Consider the following 25,289-nt stretch of genomic DNA (forward strand, 5'->3'; position numbering starts at 1 on the left):
TACCTGCAGGCATAAGCATCTTTACAGAGTCCTAAGTTTCCCTTTACTGTTTGTAAATAACCTATCAGCAGGCCTTAACTGGGTTAGACCAGTTTAAAATGTCCTTTTTCTTGCTTTTGACACTGAAATAGATAAAGTTTCAAAAATATCTATGCGAGACAATCCAAGAAGGATTAGGAAGCTCAGAGCTTCACAAAAAAACGTGTTACCAATAGCACTTCACAGTACTCACTTCAGCTTTCTTGGGTCTGTAGCTGCCGAGAAGAGAAGGATCTGGAGAAAGAAAAAAGGTGCATGTCAGAAGAAATTAAAAAGAAATTTGAATGTCCTAAATTTTATGAAAAGCTTTTACAAGGCATCTTACCTCTCCTCCCAAACAGAACTAAAGCAATTTATTATTATTATTATTATACCCTGTGAAATTCTAAACAGTCTCCTCAGTATCTTTCAGGAAATCACCTTCTTTAGCTGAAAACCATGACTTCACATTTAATGGAATACAATGTTTATAATAATGAATCAGGGTATGCACCATTTTTTGCATAGACAGAAGGGGCACATTTTGTTATGCTACTCATTGCCTAAATCAATATCAAATCAAGCTCTACCATTCCCCAAAATTCTCATGTACATTACTCTACCTTACTAATCCTCTCTGAACAAGTTTCCTTGTGACCAACTCTCCCTCCTCCTATCACCTCTGCATTCCTTCCCTCGCCACTGACCCACAGACACGAGTATGAAGCCCGTGGAAACTTACACTGGGAAACTCTTAGGTCCATACTGGGTTGGGATTTTTCACCTGTGTCAATATGCACCTCAACCCTGGGGGACTGCCATTAAATTATGTCTGCCTTCTTGATCTGCTATATCAGTTTGTACTGAACAACCCTCACACCGTGACCCAGGAAAAACAAAAAAGGACTAAACTCTACTGTCTGTTAAGATTTCTAATCCCAGGAATCTGGTTTTTTTCAGAAGTTACAGATAAGCCTCAAGACACAGGCAAGTGACCAGTAAATCCTCTGGATATTGAGGTAGATTCAGCCTCCTAACTACTAGCCAGAAACCACCAACTCAGTTTGTAAGTATGCAGTGGTATCAGATGATAATAGGTCTCTTACATTACTCAGAGATCACAGACTGGTGAGCCTGTTCCCAAAGGGAATGTGAAACCTTTACAATCCAGCACCCAGTGCTATGACACACAACAAATGTAAAATAACCTGTTCATAATGATTTGATGTAAACAATTTATAATTAGTGAGGAAATGCAATAAAATGAGGCACAGCAAACATAAACAAATACTGATGAGACTCATTAAAATTCTCAAATTGTCAGACACATGCAATAAAATCAAGTTTTAGGGCACTTCCTTAAATTTCTGGTCCCACACTTTTTATTAAACCCTCACTTACTGTTACCAAAGAATGCTGAAGCAGATATTGGAGCACGTCCTGGATGCTCATTAATAATGGTAAGTCACTGATCTCACTACTCACAAATACTGCTGAAATAATCATTATTCATTTTTGAAGAAACAGAGCCCTTGAACTTCAAAATAATCAGCACTCCAAGCTTGGTCAACACACCCACAAACCGTGGTGCTGATTTGCTCCACTATCCACTCACCAAAACAAGTGGAGTGAAACAGAGCACTCGCCTGTATGGCTTTGGTATTCTCTACTCCTGTTTTCACATCATGTAGAACTATGTTCCAAGTTTCAGGAGGTAAAGGATTATTCAAGGGCACCCTTGGAAGCAGTAGTTTATTCAGTATTTTTCCTATTCCTAGGAAGAACTAACAGCTTTTTGTCCATTACAGACTGACTTTTTTATAATAAATAAAACCCCCACATTATAACAAACCCCACCCAAACAAAATAACCTACTGCAGAAATCAAAAGCACTAGTGAGATCTATAGTAGGAAATACTGACCATGGTCTGCCTTGGCCCAGGATCCCGCTGCGCTTTCGCGCATGGAACACCAGGTATGAAGTTTAACACCAGGACTTCTTTGTTCAACCTGAAGCAAAAATACTGTTAAAATACTCAGTATCAAATGTATCAATTCCTATTTTTTCTGGTTTTGTTCATAAGATCACATCTAGTACTTTCTAAAATATTTTACTCTTCTTTAAGTACTATTTAAAACTATTTTCATAACACTTTGCTAGTGTGTATTATTAGCATTACTGTCCATAAAACAAAACAGTTCTAGAATGGTCTAGAAAACTCTGAATATCCTATTGTCCAAAAAAAAAAAAGAAAATGCAGATAGTTTATCCTTCATCTGTAATGTCTGCAGTGTTTTTAAACAATTCTTGGTGTCTCATATTTATTCTAAACAGCTCAGATCTCACCAAGACAGATCTGAATCTCTTCCTAATTAAAAAAGTTACATTTGACATAATCCAATTTTAATCTTCATGTAACACAAAGTCTCCAGGCCAAAAGAGTCCTCAACAGTAAAGATGCCCTAAAAAGAGCATTCTCAGTCTAGAAAGGCCATGACAATCAGGATATGCTAAATTAACAGAGAAGCTTTTTCATTTTTTATACAAACATAGCCAAGCATTGAAAATCAATAATCAGTGTTAACGATGCCATAATTAAACTGTGAACTTCAGCTACAGACCAAAAACCAGAAGAACTGAATAAAAGGAGTTGAAAGAAAAATATCTGAGAGAAAGAAACAGTTGATTAATAAATGACTAATGACTTATTAAGGCTATTCTGAATTTCTAAAAGGTACCTATAAGTAGAATAAAACTTGGAAAAGAATTCTGAAATTTGACAAGATATTATTAATTAATTTGTACAGATACTGAAAAAAAAAATAAAGTGAGAAGCAAACAAATTAAACACTAGATTATCTCACTGCCTGGGACAATGTCCAAAACTGTAGACAAATCATAATGTCATAGCACAGGATAAGAACAACCCCATTTCTGCCCCTACACGTTCAAAGTGGTTTACTAAAACCAAAGGATTGTTGCAATCAGAATTAAAATTAAGAGGGGAAAAGAATAAATAGAAGTATATAATCCTCCAAGTGGCTGGGAAATGTAGCCCCTTCATTTTAAACCTCTTACACACAATTTCTTTAAATAAGTACCTAATATCAGAACAATTTTTCATGTATGGCAAAAAGTCCTTATGTTACAAACTCTAAGTCAGAGTGTTCGAGATGTAGCTCTGAGCAAGGGAAGTGCTTCAAAGATCACAGGATGCCAACATAAAAAAAAAGTTGAAAGAGAGGAAGTGTAAGTGTTCATAATGTGACTAGACACTCTTTCTTTAAAGTCTTATTCAGGAATTTTTAATACTAATATCAATTACTTCCAAGCTGAATTTATACACCTATTATCCTGTCTAGTGCGCTGGAAGAAAAGAAATGGGGCCTCAGAGAATTTAACCAAGATATTCATGAAAGAATTTGATCTTTGTCTGTTACTAAAGCGGATAAAAGAAATTTTATTTTAGTTAATTTTACGTTTAAATCACTATGTGACAGACTGCTAAGGAGAGAAAAATTATTCATCTAAACTCAGAGCTGAATGAATTTCTGGAGCGGTATTTAGCGAAAGAACAATATTTGATCTGAGCTTAAGCTGGGAGCACTTTGGAGCGAATACAAACCCGTCTAACTACGAACGGAGGTTTATCGGTTTCTCTTCTGAACTCGTGAGGACCCAGGTTTAAATGGGCCAGGCGCTGCCTGGCTTCTTCTGAGAGCTCACACATCCGTCTTCTGGTGTACGGGGACGGAGAGCGTGATTTCGAAGCTATTGTGGGCTGCTCGTAGTTCTTTGATGCCGAGCTGTGCCTGCTTTTCTCGGGTGAGAGAGTGTTTTTCTTCAGCACCTTTGTGTGCAGTTTTCCATTTGGGGTTGAACGATGCACCCCATTCAGACCAGCCTAAAGCGAAGAAGAGGAAATGATCTGATTCGACAGCGTTGGAGAACAAAGATCACTGAACGTAATGCAAACAAGGAACTAATAATTTAACAGACATAGATGCCATGCCATCTGAAGTTCCCCTCACAGAACTATAATCAAACAGCAATTTAAAAAACAACATGTTTACCATTTTCTCTGAAACCAGAAGGTTAAAGCACACATTACTACACGTTAGATGTTAAGGTTAAGTGATACTTACTCAATTAGCTTTCTGACACAGTTAGTGTACAAAGACTGTAAAAAATGAAATTGAATTTTGTCACAAGTGTATTTTACACAAACTTTACCTGGATTGGACATACACAGATTTGAAGTGTATTTCCATCTGTCTAAACTTTTATTTTAACCTTTTAAAATTCTTACCATCTAGAATAACACATATAAATTAAAACAGAAGCCTATTTAACAGTTTAAATTATATCCATTTAGAGTTGCCTAAAAAAAGTGTAATTACATTCTCTGAAATTCATATTTTCTTGGACCATGGTGAATTTTACTAGTTTCTTTAAAGAATTATAATCAAGAAGTTTAGTCAAGAAAAATACTTCCCCCCCACCAAAAAATAACCCCAAAACTTTTAAGACCATCCTCCAAAGATCTTCCTAAATAACAGAATCATTAGAGTTGGAAAAGACATCCAAGATCATCAAGTCCAATCTTAGAATAAACACCACCATGGCTGGCCATTAACCCTCTAGATTTTACAGCTCTTACCAGGCTACTTAATCAGCAGCATGTTTTAACTTTGAATACTGCAATATGGATAATCAGGCTTTTTGGTGAAATCTGGCCCAATTTCACAGGTTGTAAAAGATAAAAAATAATGGTATAGCAAGACTTTTGTTCCTGTTAGAACTTCTTTTTCAAGCTCAAGCTAGTTGGCATTAGTCTTAAATCTGCATGTTGCCTGTACTACTTCAGGAACCCAAAAAATAAAATGTCCAGCTTGCCTTCAGTTCTCTACACCCAACCATGAGTGAGGCTGAGGTTGTGTCTTTGTTTTGCATCAACACAGTTTGAATTTGACATCACGCAGCCTGAACTACCACTTGTGCAGCTGACAGTGAGACAGAGGATGGAACTGGCCCACACAAACTGGACCTAATTCTTTGAGATTAATTTCGGTTTCATTAGAAGTAGGCTGTGCTGCTTCTGGCTTACAACAGCTGTGAAACTAAATCTTCACTTTAACACAAGCAAATCTGATATGCTATTCATAACATATTAGACACTTTTAGGGACATTCTAAATTTTAAATCAAACTCCCTTATTCAAGTCACCTTCACAGAATCAGGTTTTCTGACAATGACAATATTCACTGATTTTTTTAATTCTTTTTCTGTCTCAATATATTTCATTTGCCAAATTTGGAAGAAACTTCTCCGTGGACTCATTAACAATGCCACAAACAGGTCAAACTCACCTAAGTGTCTTTGCATGCAACACTTCCTAACAACCATTCAATTTTAATGATGCCGCACCATTTTTCAATAATATGGCAAAAAAAGAAGGATGTAAGAGTAACTGTACATGACAGCTTGTGCCAGGAAACCAAACCAAAATTCCAATCTGTGAGACCAGAGAAGAGTGCTTCTTCACCTTTAACTTCACTTGTTGCAGAAGCAGCATTTCCAGATTAAAATACGTGATAGCCATTTCAAAAAAATAAAATCTTCATTTCCATGACCGTTAATGATATAGTTATGGAAAACAATTAAATTAATTGGTTTGGTTTTAATAATGTACCTTGTCTGACTTCACCTCGTTTTCATTGTCCTTAATTTTAAGTGCCTGTAACAAATGGTGAGAAGCCATCTTCCCACCTACAAATACACCAGGGACTGACACTTCAGCTGATCACAGAACACAGCAGCTGATAATTGTTTCAGATTCAAGGAACTCTCAGCATTTACTGTCATGCACCAAACTCACTCTTTACTCATACTTGATTAAAAATTTAATCAAGTTGTCAAGCACCCATGATAACTGCTTTAACCACAACAGAAGAATGAGAAAAGTTTGAAGTGAGCAGCACATGCAAAAATTGGAAGCAAGGCTATCAATATTAAATCTGGAAATTAAATTGCAAACAATTAAATTATGCTAACCTGTATGTGACTCCTTCCTGAGCTTAACAGACTTTCTGCAATAAGGGAGATTGTAGAAAATCTCAGTTTTGGTGCAATTCCCTAGAAGAGAGACAATAATTGAACATCAAGCTCCAACTGAAGATAAATGGTATCAAAGAGGTAAATGTCACCTAATGTAACAAACTATTCCTAATTTTCAGACATTTCCTTTGTTAATTTCAGCCTTTAATAAAGATAATTNAACAGCAATGGTAAATGTCAAGATGCTAACATTTGCATTTCTGACAATTCAATTACAGATGATTATACTTCTTTCGTACAACAATTAAGGTCTGACTTTTATTTCAATACATTTTTTTTATCAAAAGCATTTTTAAAGATTTTTCATGCCATGCTACATAGCATCAATAAAAATTTCAGTCATGCTCTAGGAGTTTCAATAATGCTAACTTCGTAAACTTATTTATGAATAGTCTCAGTTGTGCCACTTTTTTTTGTAAAAACATTTTGTTTAATTAGTCAATCACGCTGCAAATAACTACTCATTTGCAACAGTAGGACTAAGAATACCCTTCATTCTGTAATCATTAGAGCAGTCTGATTTCTGTGGATTGTCTCCCTTGGTCTGTAACCACGTTCCATCTCTTCTCAATCCCCTCTTGCCCATGTGGCAGCCCGACTTTGACCAGCTTGGAATCAGTGGGGTCCAACTGGGCCTCCTGGTCAATCACAGCACACACATACTCATGGCCAGCATTTACGTGGCCAGTTCCCTTTTTACGTGGCCAACAGTTTCTGTTCCACTCACCTTGTTTCACTGCAGCCATGGCTAGGAACATAATACCTCAGAGGCTCTATTTCTTGTTAAATTCAGATAGAATTGGGCAACGTATACAAAATTTACCGGGTGTGAACGGCAGGGATTACGACACACAGGCATTATTTCCCAAAACAGAGGCATTAAAAAAGGCATAAAAGAACTAAATGACACGTATGCTATAAACAAGTGGGAATCGTACATGTGCATGCTGCTCTGCAGAAGCAAAGAGAGAATCAAGTGCCTCTAGAAATTTCCACTCTGTCTTCTTTCAACATGGACAGAGTTGGCTGCCTGAGGCATCTGTGTGCATGGCATTTGTGCACATGAACACACAAAATCACTGAGACATGAAAAGGAGCCAGTCTTTGTCACACTGTCCCACATTCCTAAGAATTAGCATGAACTTCATGAGTGAAGCCTATTGCTGAACCAAACTATCCTCCACCACCTGCCTAAGCACACACTGATTTCCCACCAGGGAATATGGTCCAGCCACAGGTTACATTATGGAAATGAAATGACAAAAATGCCAAGAAAGCTCAGTCATAGCAATTAACAGAGTCCAGGATTCAATCAAGTCAAGTTACGGCATATAAAAGAGGTTTTAAACTGATCATCTTTAATCAACTCATTTTTATCACTAATGAATTGTCAAGTGCTATCAACAATGTAAGAAAGGACACATCAGAATTAGAAAGTCTACTATAAAATGCAACAATAGAGCACCTACTGCTTTTACAGAGACTGAAAATGATTACAAAATTGTTAAATGCTCATAGCTAAAAAGAAAAAAAAGGCACAAATCCATGGTTTCTTCGAAGAAATAGTTTGTGGAGAGGGAATAAAGGATGGCACTTGCATACACAGGCATGGATATGCTGAAAGTAACCTACAAGTCAGAAGCTATCAGAGGAGTTCTGATTTCCACAGTTCCCAAACTCAGGATTGCTGAAGGATATTAAATATATTTATTGAAAGTATTATGTAAAGACTCTTGTATAGCCCCAAAGACACCTGGAAATGAAAATCCAGCCAGAAAGTTTTTGGGATCTATTCTTCTGCCTCTGGCTTAGTGATGTCTGCAGGCCTGAGCAGGCTTGCCAGTACTGCTGTACCAGTCATTAAACAGAAGTGATATGGGCATAACACTAATCTGATCATGGAAAAACTGAAGATATTTAGAAGAAGAAAAGTTCAAACCCACGTTTAATATGTGCATTTGACTGTAAGGAGTGTAAGTACAACTCTGTAGCTTAAAAAAATATGTATGAATGTAACAGAAGGTCTTATACTGGCATGCTAATGAGAGATAGCATAACTAAAAAGAAACTGCTTTAAGTAACATGGCAAATACTGCATGAGGGTGGGGAATGGAGATAAGAACATCTGTAAGAAGTCACTACCACAGTCAAGGCATAAACATATTCTGAAAGGCAAGGGTTGCAGAGAAATACAGAAGAGCCAGCAAGAGCCTCAGCTGGGCAACACTGGACCAGGAGAGATAACTCGAGGCACGTCTTGTGTGCGTATTGAGTTTGTAAGCCTCATAAGACATTTAGCCAGAGACATTATCAGCCAAGTGCCAGATTTCTGGAGGAGTTCTGATCCTCTCAACTTGGGATTCCTTCCAACTGGCAGATTAGCAGTGTTAAGCAGACACTGCTTGTCGCTGCCTATCTGAACTCCACAACCGTAACCTCGCTGTTGCTACCTTTATTTTTCTAATAAAAGACAAATTTATGGGGAATCAAAGTGCCACTGAAGCACAGCTGCCAGTCAAAAATATTCAGCATCTCAGCTAGCTATAAATAACTTTTCTTGTGGGAAGAACATGGCCTCACTAGCATAAGAATAATGTGAAGGTTCTCACGACCTTGTTTAACATTTCCCTTTTGCTTACCATTCACATTCAGTGCTTCGTGCCGACAAAGTTAGCAGGGGATACTTGCCAGTAAAGCTCAGGGAACACTGGAAGATGGAGGTATTGGAGACTACATTTCTAGTGGAGGTAAAACTCCTCTCACAGTTATCCCATGTAAGTAAGGAAAGGAACAAATTCCTTTTGGGAGCCTCCCTCCAACGCCATCAAACACAGCTTCTGCATTATTCCCAAAAAGGGAGTCAGTATGCCAAAATCCTTCCTCAAACTGTACTTACTGCAATGGAGATGGAATGGAGCAACAGGTGCTTCTGCAGTCCCCGTTCCAGTGCAGAGATGGATTCAATTTATGCTGCTCCCAAGGACATGGAAGTACATTCGTGTCTTACATCAACCTTTTAAAGCTACTACAGTGCCATCATTCATCTACATATCCAAATCACTCTGATCACGTCTTCTCAAAGCTCACAAATCATGGTACCTTCTCTTTATTGGAAAATACATAATTTTTGTACTAAAGAACTTAGTCCCTCAAAAAACCCTCAAACTTCTCTAGTGGCTCTGCTTCTACAGAGACTAATTGTATCGTGTTCACAAAAAATCTAAAAGCATTTAGCTAATACCACCTCATTTATCACTACCTCCCTCTTATTTCTCAACACTGGGAAAGTACCTATTCTATAAGCAGCATCAAAGCAAAACAGTTCCACTGCATCTCCCAAGCCACCACTACCATGTGTAGGATGAGCCATCTAAAAGAGGTGCTGTGGCCAAAAAATAATGGCTGTTTTTGCAGGGGCTGCAGAATCATACGTTTTGTAGCACAAAATCACAGTTTTAATGCATTCAAATGTAACACAGCATTAGACACCAAATTAGCACTTTTAATTGCAAGTGACTGGGCAGTTTCCAGGCTGCCCTTGCAAGGGAAAGATTACACCAGCTAAAAGATACCAGTGACCTTTAATCAGCATTTCCCTCCTGCCATGTGCTTTTAGTCTAATCATAACAGACAGGACAACCGAGTCCCTATCTTCCCAATCCAAATGTCCTGCCAATCCATTAGTAAAACTTAACCAAAATAGACCACACAAAAACAAATCCCCAAACACACCATCACCACCATCATTAATGAGCCTTCCTGAGTTATTCTGCTGACACTTAAGATTCAACAGCCAAACTTTATGAAAGGGCAGTGTGAGATGAATTCATTTTCATTTAATAGGTACTTGAGTCCTTATCTCCAGAAAATTAACATTAATTCATTGCACTCATTCTGCCAATTATCTGTTGTTTATCATAGCTTTTTTGAAACTGTAGAAAAAGCAAGTTACTAAATGAGTGTGAATGACCTGAACAGACCTCAACAAACAGGTTTGGGAACATAAAAGCAATTATGCAGCATTGAGCTAAATTTCAGTAACTTACTATTTTATTGGTAACCTTGCACTTCAGGGAGGCCCACAGGTCAGATGGGATAGCACTGTAAATTTGTAGTGACTGTCATAGTCCAAAACAGTTCCAAAATGGTCTGAAAAATGCTACAGAAACTGAGGAGGAGGGTTACATGGTTTATCTGTTGAGAACCATGCAGTCTACATGACATCTCCCTCTTCTCCTGCATCCCTTCATTGCTCCAGCTGCACCACAGATTAAACTGAATGGAGACATGTCATGGTGCCACACTGCAAACCAAGTGGAAACTTACTTTTTCACATTAAATAATTCCTTGAAGCATTTTGAGAAAAGATTATACTTTCACCAAAGTTCAGCTGTGGATTTGTACATTCAACACCTAAAATGGCAAACCCTGTCAGAAGTAATCGCTTTTCATTTGAAGCAGTTCAAGGGGTTTCTTCAGAGAAACGGACTGTGTCATAAATACAATCCACAGACATTCACTCACTGTAAAAGAAGAGGACCTCTTCATTAAAATCTCACGCTCTAAACCACGGTGCCCACGGGTAAGCTTAGGGTCAGGGAACAGGAAATCTCTTGTATTTTCTTCATACGTAGCTAGAATTCTTCCTACTAAAAAGAAAATATATACTTTAATTGGAAAACAGACAAAGCCGTATAGCATAGACACCGCACACAGAGCCACGCTGAAACCACGATAAATTTTGCTCTTAACAAATTTTCAGCATGGCTCCAAAACTCCTATCACACCAGGAAATAACCTCATCAAGTTAAATCAGCAGCAGAAATGCGCAGAATCTACTAGGAAACTATGTTTTGATGTTATTGTAAAAAAAAACCAAAGAAGACTGTGTTAACTGTTTTATAAGAGATATACGAGAAGTTTTCTCTAGGAAACTCTTTGGTAGTTTCTTCTTTCTTTCCTTTCCATGCCAGGGAAGAAACCAGTATTTTTTAATGGCAACCAATCCCTTATGAAATACTGTATCATTCCATATCACAGTAGTGGCAAGAAAGTAACACAAGCAACATCAAAATAACTACCCCAAGATTTTCTCAATATCCTGGTTTGCTACTTTAAAAAAATAAATATATTTTGTTTAGAGGGAAAGCCTTGAATTTATATTATAAAAAAATTTAACTTGTGCTATTGCAGCCATCTTGTTGAAGTTTATCACACCTATCTCTGACCCCTGAAAATAAATTCCTTATGCAAGATCTTTTACTCTCCCATATAAAAAAAAAAATAATCCCCATTCAGTGCATTTCTTCAAGTAAACAGTCTGGTGAGTCACCTGAGAGAAGCGATTGTTTCCTTGAAAGTACTAAGGACAAGTGACTGAGAGTGCTTTTAATACCACAGTTTCCAAATGAGTCCTCTTTAAAACTTGACTTTATTTCCAATAAAATGCAGATTTACATTATTCATGGGAACACTTGAATTTCATTAAAATAGATTTTTATAATCACACAAACCAATAACAGAAGTATGACAAATCGCTATTTATTATCTTCAGATATCCCAAGAGACCTGTAATACTTATAGTGAGGATAAGAGTTTTCCCAATGGTCACCATTAAAATGGAAGAAAAAAAATGTCATTCTGAGAACAAGATTATGCACTCTGAAATTTCACAGAAAGCCTCTTTGCAAGTGAATTGTGATGTAGTTAATAAGTATGCACTGGATGATTTCAGTTTATTTTCCGGTTTTAAAATATTATCACTTTCCTAAGTCTGACTATGGTACATTTCAATATTCAGTTATTATTCTCTTTCAAGAATGAGATCCTCTTGATCTATTAACATTTTATATTCAGAGGACTACTTGTTGAAGAGCTTTCTATGTTGTTTGTGTGTTGGAAAAAGTGATTGTGCTGTAATGGGCAATGTCCTCATGGAAATTCACCTATTAAACTGCATAATTTATGAAGAGACTGATACAATACCTGGAGGAACGAGCTGTATTAGTTCAAGTACTGCTGTGTCAACTAGAAGGGAAAAAAGTTTTTTCATGAGTTAAAAAAAACCCAACCCAAACCTAAAAGGAAAAGTAATTCTCATAGTCAAAGTCCAAAAACCCCAGATCCCTGATTTAAGCTTCACAGCACTGTATACATTGCTGTACTATTTCCATCACGCCAACAATAAGAGAAAATTAAAAGCAGCTTGGATAAATATCAGAGATGAACACAATGGCATTAGCAGCATACAAATGACAACTCTAACTTGACTTAGAACTTGGTAAGTTCTATCTGCTGCCAGGTTTGTCCTCTTTTAAAGATTATGTAAGCTTTGCCCACTTTTCAGATAACTCTCAGTATGAAGGTGCATATTCCTGGAGTTTGAATTCAGGGTCAGTGTTTTCTCACTACAATTCATTATACTCCACATGTGGCAAGACATAATTTTCTGATGAATGAATAATGAAATGAATAATTTTTCAAAAATTGGAGGTTTATGCTTATATAATTTGAAAACTAATCAAACAAATAACTATAAAAAGGAACGAATTACCTATTTGGATAACCAGCTGAATTTCGAATCAATTATGACTTTTTACCCTCTTCCTGTTCTAAAGCATGTAGCATACATTTCTAGAGGCATTTTGTTAGACAACAAAGTGCTTACTCAGTAGCTATTCAGAGAGCAGGCTCCTGACAGAAAAACTACCACATACTTTAAACCTCCAAAAAGCCTTTAGAGCCCACACATGCATGACATTAATGGATATAACATAGTATACATAAAAAGCAGAACCTACATTCCAGTAATTTCACAAGGTCTCCAGGATCAACTATATTAGCAAATTCCTGAAAAAGAAATTAATAAATAATAACAATGGCACAGTCAAAATAATTAGATGGACTTCTGGGGAAAGAGAAGGAAAAAAAACCCCAAAATCAATATTCTTCCTTGCCAAGATGGTTCTCAAGAGCCCTATCCCTACTGGAAAAATAAAGGATACTGCAATTATCATTTGGAACATGATCAAATTCATTGAAAGCCAGCAATTGTCGTTATGTGCTTTCCAGCCATTAGGAGTTACCTCTCCATATTTAAATTATGAGGTATTGTAAAGAGTTGAAGACGTAGTGGTAAGTATTGTCTAAGAACATTTCAAGAGAAAAAGATTAATTGCTTAAAGTACTGCAATTCTGATAGATGAATAATATATTCTTTAATTTATTGGTAACGCTTTAAGCTTAATTTTCATGGAAGCGACTCTTCATGTACAGGCTCCCGTTCAGGTTTTTTTTTTTTTAACCTGAATCTCACATGAACAGATGGCAAGGAATAGGGAAAGATGTTGCACTGGATATTCAGCAGGTAATAGATTTCCCCCTAATTCTGTATAAAAGTCTCAGCAGAATGGTGTAAGTCACACTGCTACTCAAGGTACTAAACATTAAAAAACAAAAAAGTACTGGTGCTCCACAAGTATCTAGACCTAATCAATAGCTATTTGTAAGAAGACAGATATTACTGTCAGCTTTCTTGTTCAGCTTCTTTTTTAAGTAGATGGTGTCTTGGAGGTTCCCTAAATTACACTGAAAACAGTATTCAGTACATTTCCCTTAAGTAGTTTGTGGTATGTCTGCCTTTAAAGAATGATGGTCTTTCTTACTCTTCAGTAGCCAGTGGAGTTATCACTGTTTGTTTCTTACCCACTTCACCAGAGCACCACTGATGTTTACTCAGCCTGGTTTTCAAAGTGCTGGGGGGGGATGCTTAAAGGAAAAGAACTAGAAAGGGTAAAGTATTATTATTCATAGGTAGTCAAGAAGCCAGATCATATCTGTGAGATACTGTGTTTCATTATCCCTGTGGTACTAATAATGAAGCTAGTAGGGACTCAAATATGTGATAAACAACTATAAATTATAGGGCCAGAGTACCAATCTGGGAATTCTGGTGACAAACCATGAAAAAAGTATCTCAAAGGGAGTAAGATGTCACCAAAAAGGCTTGAGCTGCTATTCTATCCTTCTATTAAATTGAGTCTCCTATATTATATGGTCTTTGTTCTTCACCTTGCCATAATTTTTAGAACAGCAACATGCAGTTCCTTCGAAACTAGCAAAACAGATGCTGAGAAAGGACAGTTCACAAAAGAAGGAACAAACACCTAAAAAGTCTCATCATACATTATAATCTTTAGTATGCATGTGGATAATACAGGCACACATCTCCTTTGTGCTGAAGGGAAGCAGTAGTTAAAATACTGTGCCATCCTCAGTGTGATTGCTTGACGGTTTTTGTGGAATTTGGGATGGGGTTTATTTGAGTTGTACTAGCTCTTGACATATCTTACCTTTTCAAATACTAGTTTTTCTTGAAAGAAGAGTGGAAACACCGCAGGGACACACTGAGTTTTTTTACACTGCCCAAGTACAAAGACGCTGAGATAAAGTTCCTCTTTGTCTTTCAGCAGCACTCCAGGACAAGTTATCTGTAAGAGTAACACACTCATTAAACAAACTGAACTTCAGATAAAGAAGTAATGGCTGTTTTCAAGATAAAAATGAAACAGTCAGGACTGAAATGGTTGATTTCTAAGAGTCAGATTATAACAGACTAGAGTGAAAAAAATTCTTCTCTAAAGCAATTCTATTTGTACAGAATGATCAGGAAAAATAGTCACCATTTTAAAATAACCAGGACCAAATTCATCTTGCTTAAGTAAACACACTCCATTGTCTTCAACCAAAACTGAAACCTAATAGCCAGGTTAATACAGTTAAAGGCATGCACTGACTATGTAAGAGAGTCATCTTCTATATGAAGAGTCATGTAGAATGAAGTCTATGTCGTGCCAACACACAAAACCCCATCCAAACTTTAGCCTAACTACGGAATGAAGCTGGTAAATGTACATGCTTAGATATCCATACTCTGTTTAGCCACCAGAAAGGGTAAGTTTATGTGCAAATGTTATAATAACTTTGTGTTCTAATATGTAAACAAGAAAAAGCAATTGTTGTTCCATTACTACCAGACATACGATTTCTCTGGGAAGTTTGGCCATCTTTGGCCATCAAGGCAGGAAGGCTTCTCATTAGATGCCAGATATTGCCACTAATCTCTCAACTTTCTCTGCACAATTCTTATTCTTTAAGTAAGAAGTTGGTATGTTTCTAAAGCTCTGATGAACATCAGACATTTTTTCTTATGCTCTAATTGCAAGGATGTACACAACTCATTGCAAAACTATTTGCTATTTTCTCCAAGCAGTGTGGTTTCATTCTATCACCCAGCCTAAAGAATTGACACCTTTCACTTCAGGTCTCCTGTTCGCTTTTTGTCTCAGTACTATAAATATGAGGTAGTCTCTTCCAACATAAGGTTGCTGGAGAAAGTGTTCAGATTTTCAATTGTCAGGTAGGAAGACAAAGGAGGAGAGTGACAGGAATTAAAATAAGTGGTTTGGTTACAGTCTCCTACTCCCAAATGAACGTTTTACTTGAGAAGTTCTAACTGGATTTAAAAGAACACCATATGAACAGCAGAAAAACAGCCTCAGGTAAAAGAAATAATAGAAAATAATGTGTGATAAATTATTAACTAAAAAAAATTGGGTTTCTACTAATAAATATCCAAGGAGGAAAAAAGAGGTTTCTTCTCTGTGTAAATGAGGGCTTCAAATCTGCAAGAAAAGTGCCAGAATAATACATAACCCAATTGAAACAGCCTGTCAAGCATTAAACAGCTTGTATGACACTCAAGCAGTTGCAAGTGTGAATAGGAGTGAGAGAGACAGATTTCATTCATACAAGGCAAGATGCCCCCAAACTCCATAGTACAAGTCATAGTAGCTTTAGTTCTCGCTTTTCTCCTCCACATTTCTGTAGAACTTATAAACACTTTTAGTGGAGTTTTGTGCCTTTCACCTCAGAGAAGGCAACCAATATTTGCCAATTTGTTGAGGTGAAAAGTGAGAGATTTGAAGACGTTGGAGAGGGCAAAGCTGCAAACAACAGGTGCCATTTTCTCCTTGCTACCCTGTAAAAGAAAAGAAGTTCCTACAAATGAGCATGTGGGCCCATATAGCACTTGTGGAAACCCGTGATTCTAATGCCCTGGAGATAAACTGCACAGTTCATTGCCTGGGCTGGAACAGCACCAAATCTGCATGTCCATGTAACTTTAAACCAGTTCCAAAAAGAGTGACACGTGTATATCTGCAGTTGGTGACACCTATTCTGTCATATGCGATGCACAGAGCAGCGTAACTCTTGGGAGACAAACTGAAGCTCTTATCTGACTGCAAACTGTTCAGGCAGGATGAGAGACTATTTTAAAGACTGTAATAGTATTATCCATGGATCAGCTAAGGAAGAGGGATATCAATGCTGCAATTAACTGACCTTACAAGCAACCCGGAGGACTATGAGAACTGTCTAGGACGGCATTATCCTGGACTTCTCTGCTGGAAGTTCCCAGGATGATGGAAAATGTGTACCAGCCCTATTGCTGGGACATCACAAACAGCCATAAAGAACTCACTGAATTAATCTCACGGAAAGGAACAGAATTCTATTGATCCACAACCCTCTGTTTCATTTATTACACGCAGTCCTAAAACTGTAGCTGCAGATGTGACCAATGAATAAGGTAGGCCTGGAAAAATCCCTTTAATTGCCCATTATCATCAAAACAAGAGGAGTTCTCTATGAAGGGCAATGGACAGTATTGGCTTCTGCTGAGTGTAAGCTTCCAGACACACCAGCATTTTGGACTCAAGAATTGCAAAAATAATCTTCTCAGTGTGAAGAAATTCCATTTTAGTCTCCTTATCTGGAAGTAATTCACAATTCTATTAATTTATCTTTATGCTTAAAGATTTACCTACCTTCACTGCCACATTTGTGAATTCTCCATGTAGTCATGACACAAAGTATAATGTGAATTTCTTTCTGTTGCTACACGAACAATCTAAATGCCAGCAGCAAAGGTAGACACTAAAGTTAGTCTCAAAACCACAAATAACAATGAAATCTCATTCTGAGCAATGATAAATTATTCATTTTCAATTAATGGCATGATAAAGCAAACAAAACATCCCCCTTAGTTTTTAAGTTAGGCTTTCCATTTCAGAAGAGCAGCCTCTCAGAAAAGAAGAAAACTAGCAGTGAGATAAACCAAAGAGCTGGTGGACTCAGATCAGAGGTGGTCTTGGAATTTCATTAAGTCAAAAGGAGCACAATCCATCTGTATCCTAAAGCAAGGGAAAAACAAGGAGGACAGAACTTCTGACAAAAGTGGATAGGTTTTAAAGAACATCGAGGAATATGCAGAGCACTGTAAGAGAACAGGAAAATGAATGAGAAATCTGGACAAGACTTAGGTCACAAATAAAGCGAAAATGGAGGAAATTAATGGATGTAGTGTAAATCAACCAAAATGTGAAAACTAACAAATCTGTGTCCCAAACACAATGGAATATTTTGCCTTGGTTTTAATGACATTTAACACAGGAGCAAAAAGAAAACTTAAAGAATTAAATGATGAAAACGGAAGTCACCCACTACGTACTAGGCCTAGCCCAGAAGCCACAGAGATGCAGAATCATATTCAGCCCAGGTTGTGAAAGAATGTTATTTTATTTCCTGGATCTATACATAACTGAAACCTATGTAATAAAAACAAGGGTGGTACCATCTGCTGAAAAATAATAAACTCAAGGCCCATATGAGGCAGAGAGATCTGAAAGATTATAACCCCATCAACCAGAATATTTAAATGTGCAAAAGTAAAAAATAAAGACATGAAGGAAAAAAAAGACATGGAGGAAAAATAAAGACATAACTAGAAGAAAGCCCAGCAGCGCACTTTCCATAAAAACAGATCAATCAAGCAAAACCCTACATTTTCTTAAAAGTCTAGTTTCTGAATAAAGGATATCATCTAATGCCACATGAGAAATTATTACTTATGATGCAAAAGATAGGACTTAGTATCAAAGGTGGTACAGAACTGGCCAAAGGACAGCATCAATAATGTGCAAAAACTGGGAGGCATCAAGCTGAGGTTACTATTAAAAATTCCTCTCTATGTACTCGGATTCATGTCTTTTAACATTTTTAATGACCCTGACTAATATTAAGGCATATACAATGAATCTTGAACTTTTTTTTCCCTACTTCACCTAAGGCAACAGCAAGACCCCATTTGGAATGCAGAGTTCAGTTCTGATCCTGATCAGTGCAAATTCAAAGTAGAAGAGTAGTTCCCATCCCTAAGATGGTGAGAAGACTGGTGAGTCCATCCCACAAAATACCACCAGAAGAACCAGGTCTACTTACCTATTGGGAAATAAAAGAATTGCTGCCCAAAGAATACACCGAGAGCAACCATGGAAGACTAAAAATTATCTAAGAGAAGGGCCAGTGTTGACATTTGTGTAAGAGTAGTCCCTTTCCACCCTTGTTTGCAGCCTTGAGAGCAGGGTGAATAACAAACACCCCACAACTCAAGAACCGTGACCCTGGGGAAATGTCTCCCCTGTACTCTCTCTTGGCACAAAAATAGTTCAGAGCAGTAGGAACAGAAAAGGAAAGCACATCTGGTCCTTTCCAGGAGCCAAGCAGACCTTGGCATTATGGAGACAAACGTCAGCTGTTGAGACAGCAGAACAACACCATGAGAGTGACACCCTCACTATCCATGAGTGGAAACCACAGCTCAGCTCCAGAGCAGCCATTCAAGTTTGGTAACAAAAGGCAGCTAAGCAACCAGGAACCCCCGGTCAAGTTCCCACCATATACTTCCTGGGCCTGCATTTGAATTTTGTGGATGGAACCTTGGGTTTTCCTCTCAGCAGCAATATTCTGGCAGCACTTGTCCCGTGAGGAAACCAAACCTCTGGATTACAGTGACCAGGGCGCACAAAGCCATCAACTCCAGGGTAACAGCGTACCACACTTCTTAAAAGTTACCAGAATGAGAGCTTCTTATTTTGTACTCCCAACCCGGATATAAGCAGAAAACTTTGCAAAGTGCAGAAGGCACAGTCCTAATAAGATTAACGTGAAAACCTTCCACTTTCACACCCACCGACCTGACCCCCTCCGTGTAACACCCAGAGCTGCCCAGTGCCACATGCTGCCCCTCGCAGGGCTGCACTTCAGAGCACAAATGCTCCTTCCTGGGATTTCTTTTGCTCCGTTTTTTTTTCAAGCGTGCTTTTCCCACACCGCCCAGCTTCCCACGAATGAGCGTCTCTTAAAAAAACCCAACTTTTCCACAAGAGAATGAGAACTGTGGAGGGGGCACGGCCGCTGCCAACACCGGGGGGGGGCACAGGGGCCGGCTGTCGGGGGATGCACACACAGAAGGGCTGCAGTGACACACGGAGGGCGGCCCCCGCTCGCCAGCACGGCCCGGAACAGCCTCCCTTAAGCCCCCTCGGGCCGGCAGAGCGGGGCGGCAGCCGGGACAGGAAAGCGGGGCGGGAAGCGGCGCCGGAAGAGCAAAGCGCGGCTTGTCCTCTCGCCGAGCCCGGCCGAGGGCGGCGGGGGCGCGGCCCAGGCACTCACCGAGCGCAGCTCCAGCTGCAGGACACAGCGCAGCGCTTTCCGCGGCATGGGCGGGCGGGCGGCGGGGCCCGCCGGGCCCGGGCCGCTGGGGCTCGGCCGACGCCGTTGTCACGGCAACCGGGGCGCGTCCGGCCCGCGGGCACCGCTCCGCCCTGCGCCCGGATCCCGCTCCGCCCTCCCCGGGGGCGGCTTCGCCTCCTTCCCGCACCTCCCTCCTTCCCGCACCTCCCTCCTTCCCGCACCGCCCCTCGCCGCCGCCATCGCTTCCGCCTTGCCGGGCGCGGTGGTGGAGGCCCCTCTGCACACACCCTGCCCGCAGTGCCCGGCTCCGTCCTGTCCCCGTCCCCTCCCAGCCGTGTAGCCCCTCGGTACACAGGCAGGGCCTCCTGCCCTCGCAGAATCACGGAATCAGTTTGTTTGGAAAAGACCTCTTTGAATTCGCCGAGTCCAACCTATGACCGAGCGCCACCATGTCAACCAGACCATGGCACTCAGTGCCACGTCCAGTCTTTCCTTAAACACCTCCTGGGAAAGTGATTCCCCCACCTCCCTGGGCAGCCCATTCCGATGTTTAATCACCTTTTCTGTGAAGAAATTTCTCCGAATGTCCAATCTAAACCTCCCCTTGTGCAGTTTAAGAGTATATCCTCCCGTCCTGTCGCTAGTCCTGTCCCTCTTCCCTACTCATCCCACAATCTCCTGCCTGCTCCATCCCTTCCCCTCGCGGGCGGGCCCGTGCTGGCACTGTCCGCAGGGACTGTGGTGCTGATGGGGAACTGCTGGGGTGTATCGAAAGCATAAATAGTAGATAAAATATAATTTCCAGTTTCTCTGCCTTCTGAAGGGCCAGGCAGTGACAGTGATGGGTGCTGTGTTGGGTGATGGAGAGCTGGTGTGAAAGCTGAAGCATCCAGCGCTGGGCAGGGCACCAGACGGGTCACAGACGAGGACGGCGCTGCCGTGGGGCATCCAGGAGGAGTGTGAAGCTCAGGATGTGTCAGATCCATCCAGCTTCTTGGGCCTCCTGCAGAAAGGAGACAAGAGAGCCTTCCCATCAACAAAGGGGTCACAACCAAGTTTTGTACAGTTCTAGGGCTGAATAGCTAAAAAGCACTAAATTGCCACGTTGTCACGTTTTCTTTATTTCTTTTTTATTTCTTTTTTTTTATTATTTTTTCTTCTTGTAACACAATTCACCTGCATCCTGTTGTAGGAATCTGGGCCCTTTTGATTCTAGTATCCTGTTTTAATGTCCTCTGTGGGTGAGACATGATGCACATGGTATATTCTGACTGGTCCCATGTTCAGAGACTTGTCTGCACGCTCATATCTGAAACTGTCTGTTCATGCTCATCTTTCCGCTTTCATTACTGCACAAAGTCAAATTTATGCCACTGATCTTGATCACCATTTTGATCATATCAAAGATATTCCCCGGTGTCTTTGCTGCTAAGTTGTTTTCAGAGTATTTACAATCACGTACAACACCAAAATAGTCTGACTTTATGTCTTGGCAACTGCAAGTCATTTCAGCCTCAGACTGTGAAGGGATTTAAGCCTTTAAATATTCTTTCCAAATTCACAAGTACAGTTGTAGAGCAGGAAATTGTAATTGCCTCCAAAAGAGACCAGTGGCTCAAATGTGTCCTTCAGCTTTCTTTATTTTAATTTTACAATTTCAAAGAAAAATCATGCTAAGTGATCTGGAAAGAAACAGCATTCTCAAAGTGTTTTGATTTCTTTTTTTTTTTTTTTTTTTTTATTTAAGGAAACTGCAAAGAACATAATATGCCACAGCAGACAAAAATGAAATCTATAGATAGATTAAATATCACTACTAATACTTGATATCAGCCTTTTAAAGTAAATAAATTACTGGAAATGCAGGCCTTGGTTTCAGTAATGTGACTTCTGTAACAGGTGTGAGGGTTTTTTTTTTTTTTTTGATTGGTTTTGGGTTTTATGTGGTTTTGGGTTTTTTTTGTCTGAGCAAAGGATTTTGTATTTAAGGCCTGGAAAAGCCTCATTTTTGAGCTGTAGACTTCTAGTACATATATTAAGGAGGAGTTGACACTTGGATAAAATCATTTTCTAGGCATTATCAGTCTCAAGGTTATGAATAGCATTCCAGAGTTAATGAGAAGAAAATTCTCACAGATCCATAGCCTCAGATGGTAGCAGTATTAAAATGGTTTATTGCTTATTTTCAGCTACCTTTCATATACATGCTTTTTGGAGGGATAAATAATGTGTTAAAGATTGTGAAGTATGAGATATTATGGTAAGTGTGGCCATATAAGAACAGAAGATAGATAAATGCTGAAATCAAAAATGGCATCACATTTGTGATGAGAATTTAATATCTATGTGCAGTGCCCTGGAACAGAAGTACTTTATAGCCCTTGAAAAAGGAGCACAAGGCAGGACAAAAAGCTTCTCTGAAGTGCTAAGGCAGTGATGAATTTCAGTGCTTTTCCCTGGTAAACCCTCTGGTCTGCAGAGTTTCTGCTACTTCACCTCTCTGGGCCTTGGGAAGAAAGGCAGCTGCTGCAGTGTTTTCCTGTCCAGCCCTTTCTGCAGTGCTGCGAGACCCATCTGGATCTTCTTGTTTTTGTTAAATTCATGTTTTAGGCTTACATTTGCACTGCAGGAACAATAACGCAGGAATCTGGGGGACAATGAGGGAAAACCCTGACTTTCAGTTAAAATCCATTCCCAGTAAGGAAAACTGATAGCCAAAGCAGCAAAAAAGGTGCATGCTAGTGTAATAGACCTGAGGTTTTAACTGTGGTAAAGTTCCCCTGCTGTGATAGCACATGAATTCCTTTGCTTTTACAGCAGTAAATCTTCTTGTAACGCTGCTTATACTTAGTCCTGTGTATTAAAGAGCTAGAATGACAGTTCTGCATTGTGTTAATTTTTTTTGTAATCTCCTCCAATTATAAGCAACATCTTTTCCTGTCCTCTGGGCCCTCCAACATGGCTGCTATGGAAGAACTGTGATGTCACAAAAATGTTCAATTTTGCTCTTATTTCTACTATTACAAACTAGGAGTAACTGCCAGAAGAGTGATGATACACTGGTTTAAGATAATTCTCATAAGATTTATACTATATTGTTGCAGGGCTCATGATGGTCAGGCTTCAGTGCACTGAAATATGTTACAAAATAAGTAAAGTGGGAAAAACAGGAAGAGTCAAGTTTGCAAACAGTGGGTATTCCACAATTCAAAATCTAAAAAATACTGGGGATTAGACAGCATTGGATCAGATAAGGCTGGAGATCAGAAAGCAGGTCTAACATCACCAGTTTTGTCAGAGGCTTACTTTAAGCTAAGAAGCCAGGAACGTTTTTTCCTTAAACTTAGGAAGCATTACGCTGGGTGCAAAGTGGTATTGCACAATCATTCTGGCAATCAGAATGAAGGAAATAGAGGAGCTTTCCACATTTTTCCACCCTCTACTGCAGTTCTTAGGAGTGTTGTCTGAGATCCATTTCGGCCTACTTTAAGCCCCTGATGTTGACCGAGCAGTTAGAGGAGATGTCTGTCTTAGTGCACATTGAGATCATTATTTAGATATCATCACCAAGCACGATTGACTTGTCATTAATAACTGTGGAGAATTCCAGGAAGACATCTGCTCAAATAACAGCAATAAATTATGAGATATGGTAAGGTTTCCACGTTAAAAAGGCAAACAAACAAAACATTAAGACATTTTACTTTGGAGAGGAGAAAAATAAGATGTAATACAAAGGAGGTACATAAGGGATTGAATGACATGTAGAAATGGGTACTTCTGTTTGCCTATGCCTATTTATCCTTTCAAAGGACACAGGCAATGAAATTAAAAGACAACACAATCAAGACTGATAGAAGAAAGTGCTTTAGATAGTGGAACTCGTTACCACAAGATACATTCAACAGTGTTCAAAGCAGAATTGCAGTGCTTTCGGGACCCCACCGGACGACACCCACATGTGTTACTTATTTTGATCTTCTGACTCACTGCTAGGTTAAATGTGCAATTCACAAAAGTCATTCCCTGTGCAAAGGATTGTAGTCAAGGAAAACAGCCAGCAGAAGTTTAGACTAAACAATGCCAGAGCACTATAGAGCAGAGCTGGAAAAATTTTGTAATGTGAGAGATTCTAATAGAATCTAAGGGGACTGAAGTGAATTGCATTACTGCAGACAGTAATGTAATGGGGAGGTAGTGTGTTAGATTATTGATGAAGACAGAGGATGGAGATTACCTGAGGGTGTCAGCACACTCTTCACAAAATACATTTTCATCTAATCTTTCTACTTTAAAGCAGGAAAAAAAGTTGCCCAGAAGTTAGCATTCATTAATATCTATTGCTTTAGAAAAAGGCCACAATGATTTTGTCGATCCTGTCTTATTGAGCATCTTGCTCTTTCTCGAAGTGCAAAGACACAACTGGGCAGAGCTCTTGGCTTCCTAGATGAATCTACAGGTTGCTACAGGCAAAAGGCCACCTACTCATGTAGTTACATAGGCAAGGCAGTGACCTTTCTTCCCTGTGCCCTCCCAGTCTCACTAGTGCCTGTTGAAGAGCATTTTCATTACATATCTGAAAAAACTCAGGGCCTCTCTAATATTTCACCATGACTCAGCCACTGCAGAGCAATTCCTCCATATTGCTGCTAAGTCAGTACTCGCTTTGGTGGATGTGACCATTAGCTTTGCTCATTCTTGATGTATATCATGCCTGCAACAAAAAAATAAGCAGGATATCTAAAGACATGGAAGTTTTCATAACATGTAAGCTGTTTTCCAGGTCTGCTAAATTCTTTCTTGACTAGCTGTAGCTAAAGAAATCAAACCTGATTTGATTACAGCCACTAGAGGAATATTCCAGATCTTGAATTCAGTTGTAGTAATTGGAAACCTGTGTTGTAAAGAAATAATCTAAATTCATCTAAGAGATAACTTCTCTAAATAAAGTCTTATGAATTCAGAAATGGCACAGATTCAATCAGCCAAGACAGCATTAGCTTTGTACCCCTACCCCTAGAAAGTTCCTAGGCTCTCCCTTACTCGGTTCAAAAGAGGTAACGTTTTCCTTGGTGCTTTACATTTAAAATAAATTGTCTTAGATGGAGACATTGCCCTAGCAAAGTTTTTGCCTGAAACAAAATTCTTCTAACCAAGTTATAAACCTCTGAAAATAGGGCTTTATAATGGGACCGCTGATAGACCCTTAACAATAGCGTTGTGAATGGCGCTGCTATAATTAATGATACTTCAGAAAGATTTATGGTCCTTAGAAAGAGATAAAACAGAAATATCATTGCTTCTTTGCCTCCCATCATTTTATCCTCTATGAAATTTTATGTGAAATAAGTCAAATGAAAAATGTAAGCTCTTAATCTTTTCCCAGAGTCCTGTCTCTCATTTGATGAACACTTTCACAGAATAAATTAGAGCTTTTTATTCCTTATGTATGTACAGCTTTGTATTTAAAAAGCAAAGAAAAGAATATTGTTGGCTTGGCAAAGCAACTCAAGACGATGGTCATGGAGGAAGCAAAAATTACCAACTATTTTTGTCT

At 39.1% G+C, this 25,289-nt stretch overlaps 1 protein-coding gene across 5 annotated transcripts in view; it reads right to left on the reverse strand.

Moving 5' to 3' along the window:
- SPATA6 (spermatogenesis associated 6) overlaps positions 1-19,786 on the reverse strand; it is a 40,040-nt gene extending 20,254 nt beyond the window's left edge. For 4 of the 5 annotated variants that reach the window (XR_001873253.1, XM_017805589.1, XM_017805587.1 and 1 more), the window contains exons 1-9: positions 19,712-19,786; positions 14,488-14,625; positions 12,937-12,985; positions 12,122-12,163; positions 10,661-10,785; positions 6,074-6,154; positions 3,645-3,923; positions 1,941-2,028; positions 233-273 (exon numbers count right to left, since the gene is read on the reverse strand). Coding sequence is in view for 4 of the 5 variants with exons in the window: in XM_017805589.1 (XP_017661078.1) it covers positions 233-273; positions 1,941-2,028; positions 3,645-3,923; positions 6,074-6,154; positions 10,661-10,785; positions 12,122-12,163; positions 12,937-12,985; positions 14,488-14,625; positions 19,712-19,759 (891 nt within the window). In the remaining variant the exon portion in view is untranslated. The remainder of the gene's footprint in view (positions 1-232; positions 274-1,940; positions 2,029-3,644; positions 3,924-6,073; positions 6,155-10,660; positions 10,786-12,121; positions 12,164-12,936; positions 12,986-14,487; positions 14,626-19,711) is intronic. The other variant, XM_017805588.1, reaches the window with a different exon arrangement.
- Between the last annotated feature and the right edge of the window lie 5,503 nt (positions 19,787-25,289).

The sequence above is a fragment of the Lepidothrix coronata genome, unplaced genomic scaffold (genome assembly GCF_001604755.1).
Source record: "Lepidothrix coronata isolate B3197 unplaced genomic scaffold, Lepidothrix_coronata-1.0 Scaffold12, whole genome shotgun sequence".
NCBI lineage: Eukaryota > Metazoa > Chordata > Aves > Passeriformes > Pipridae > Lepidothrix > Lepidothrix coronata.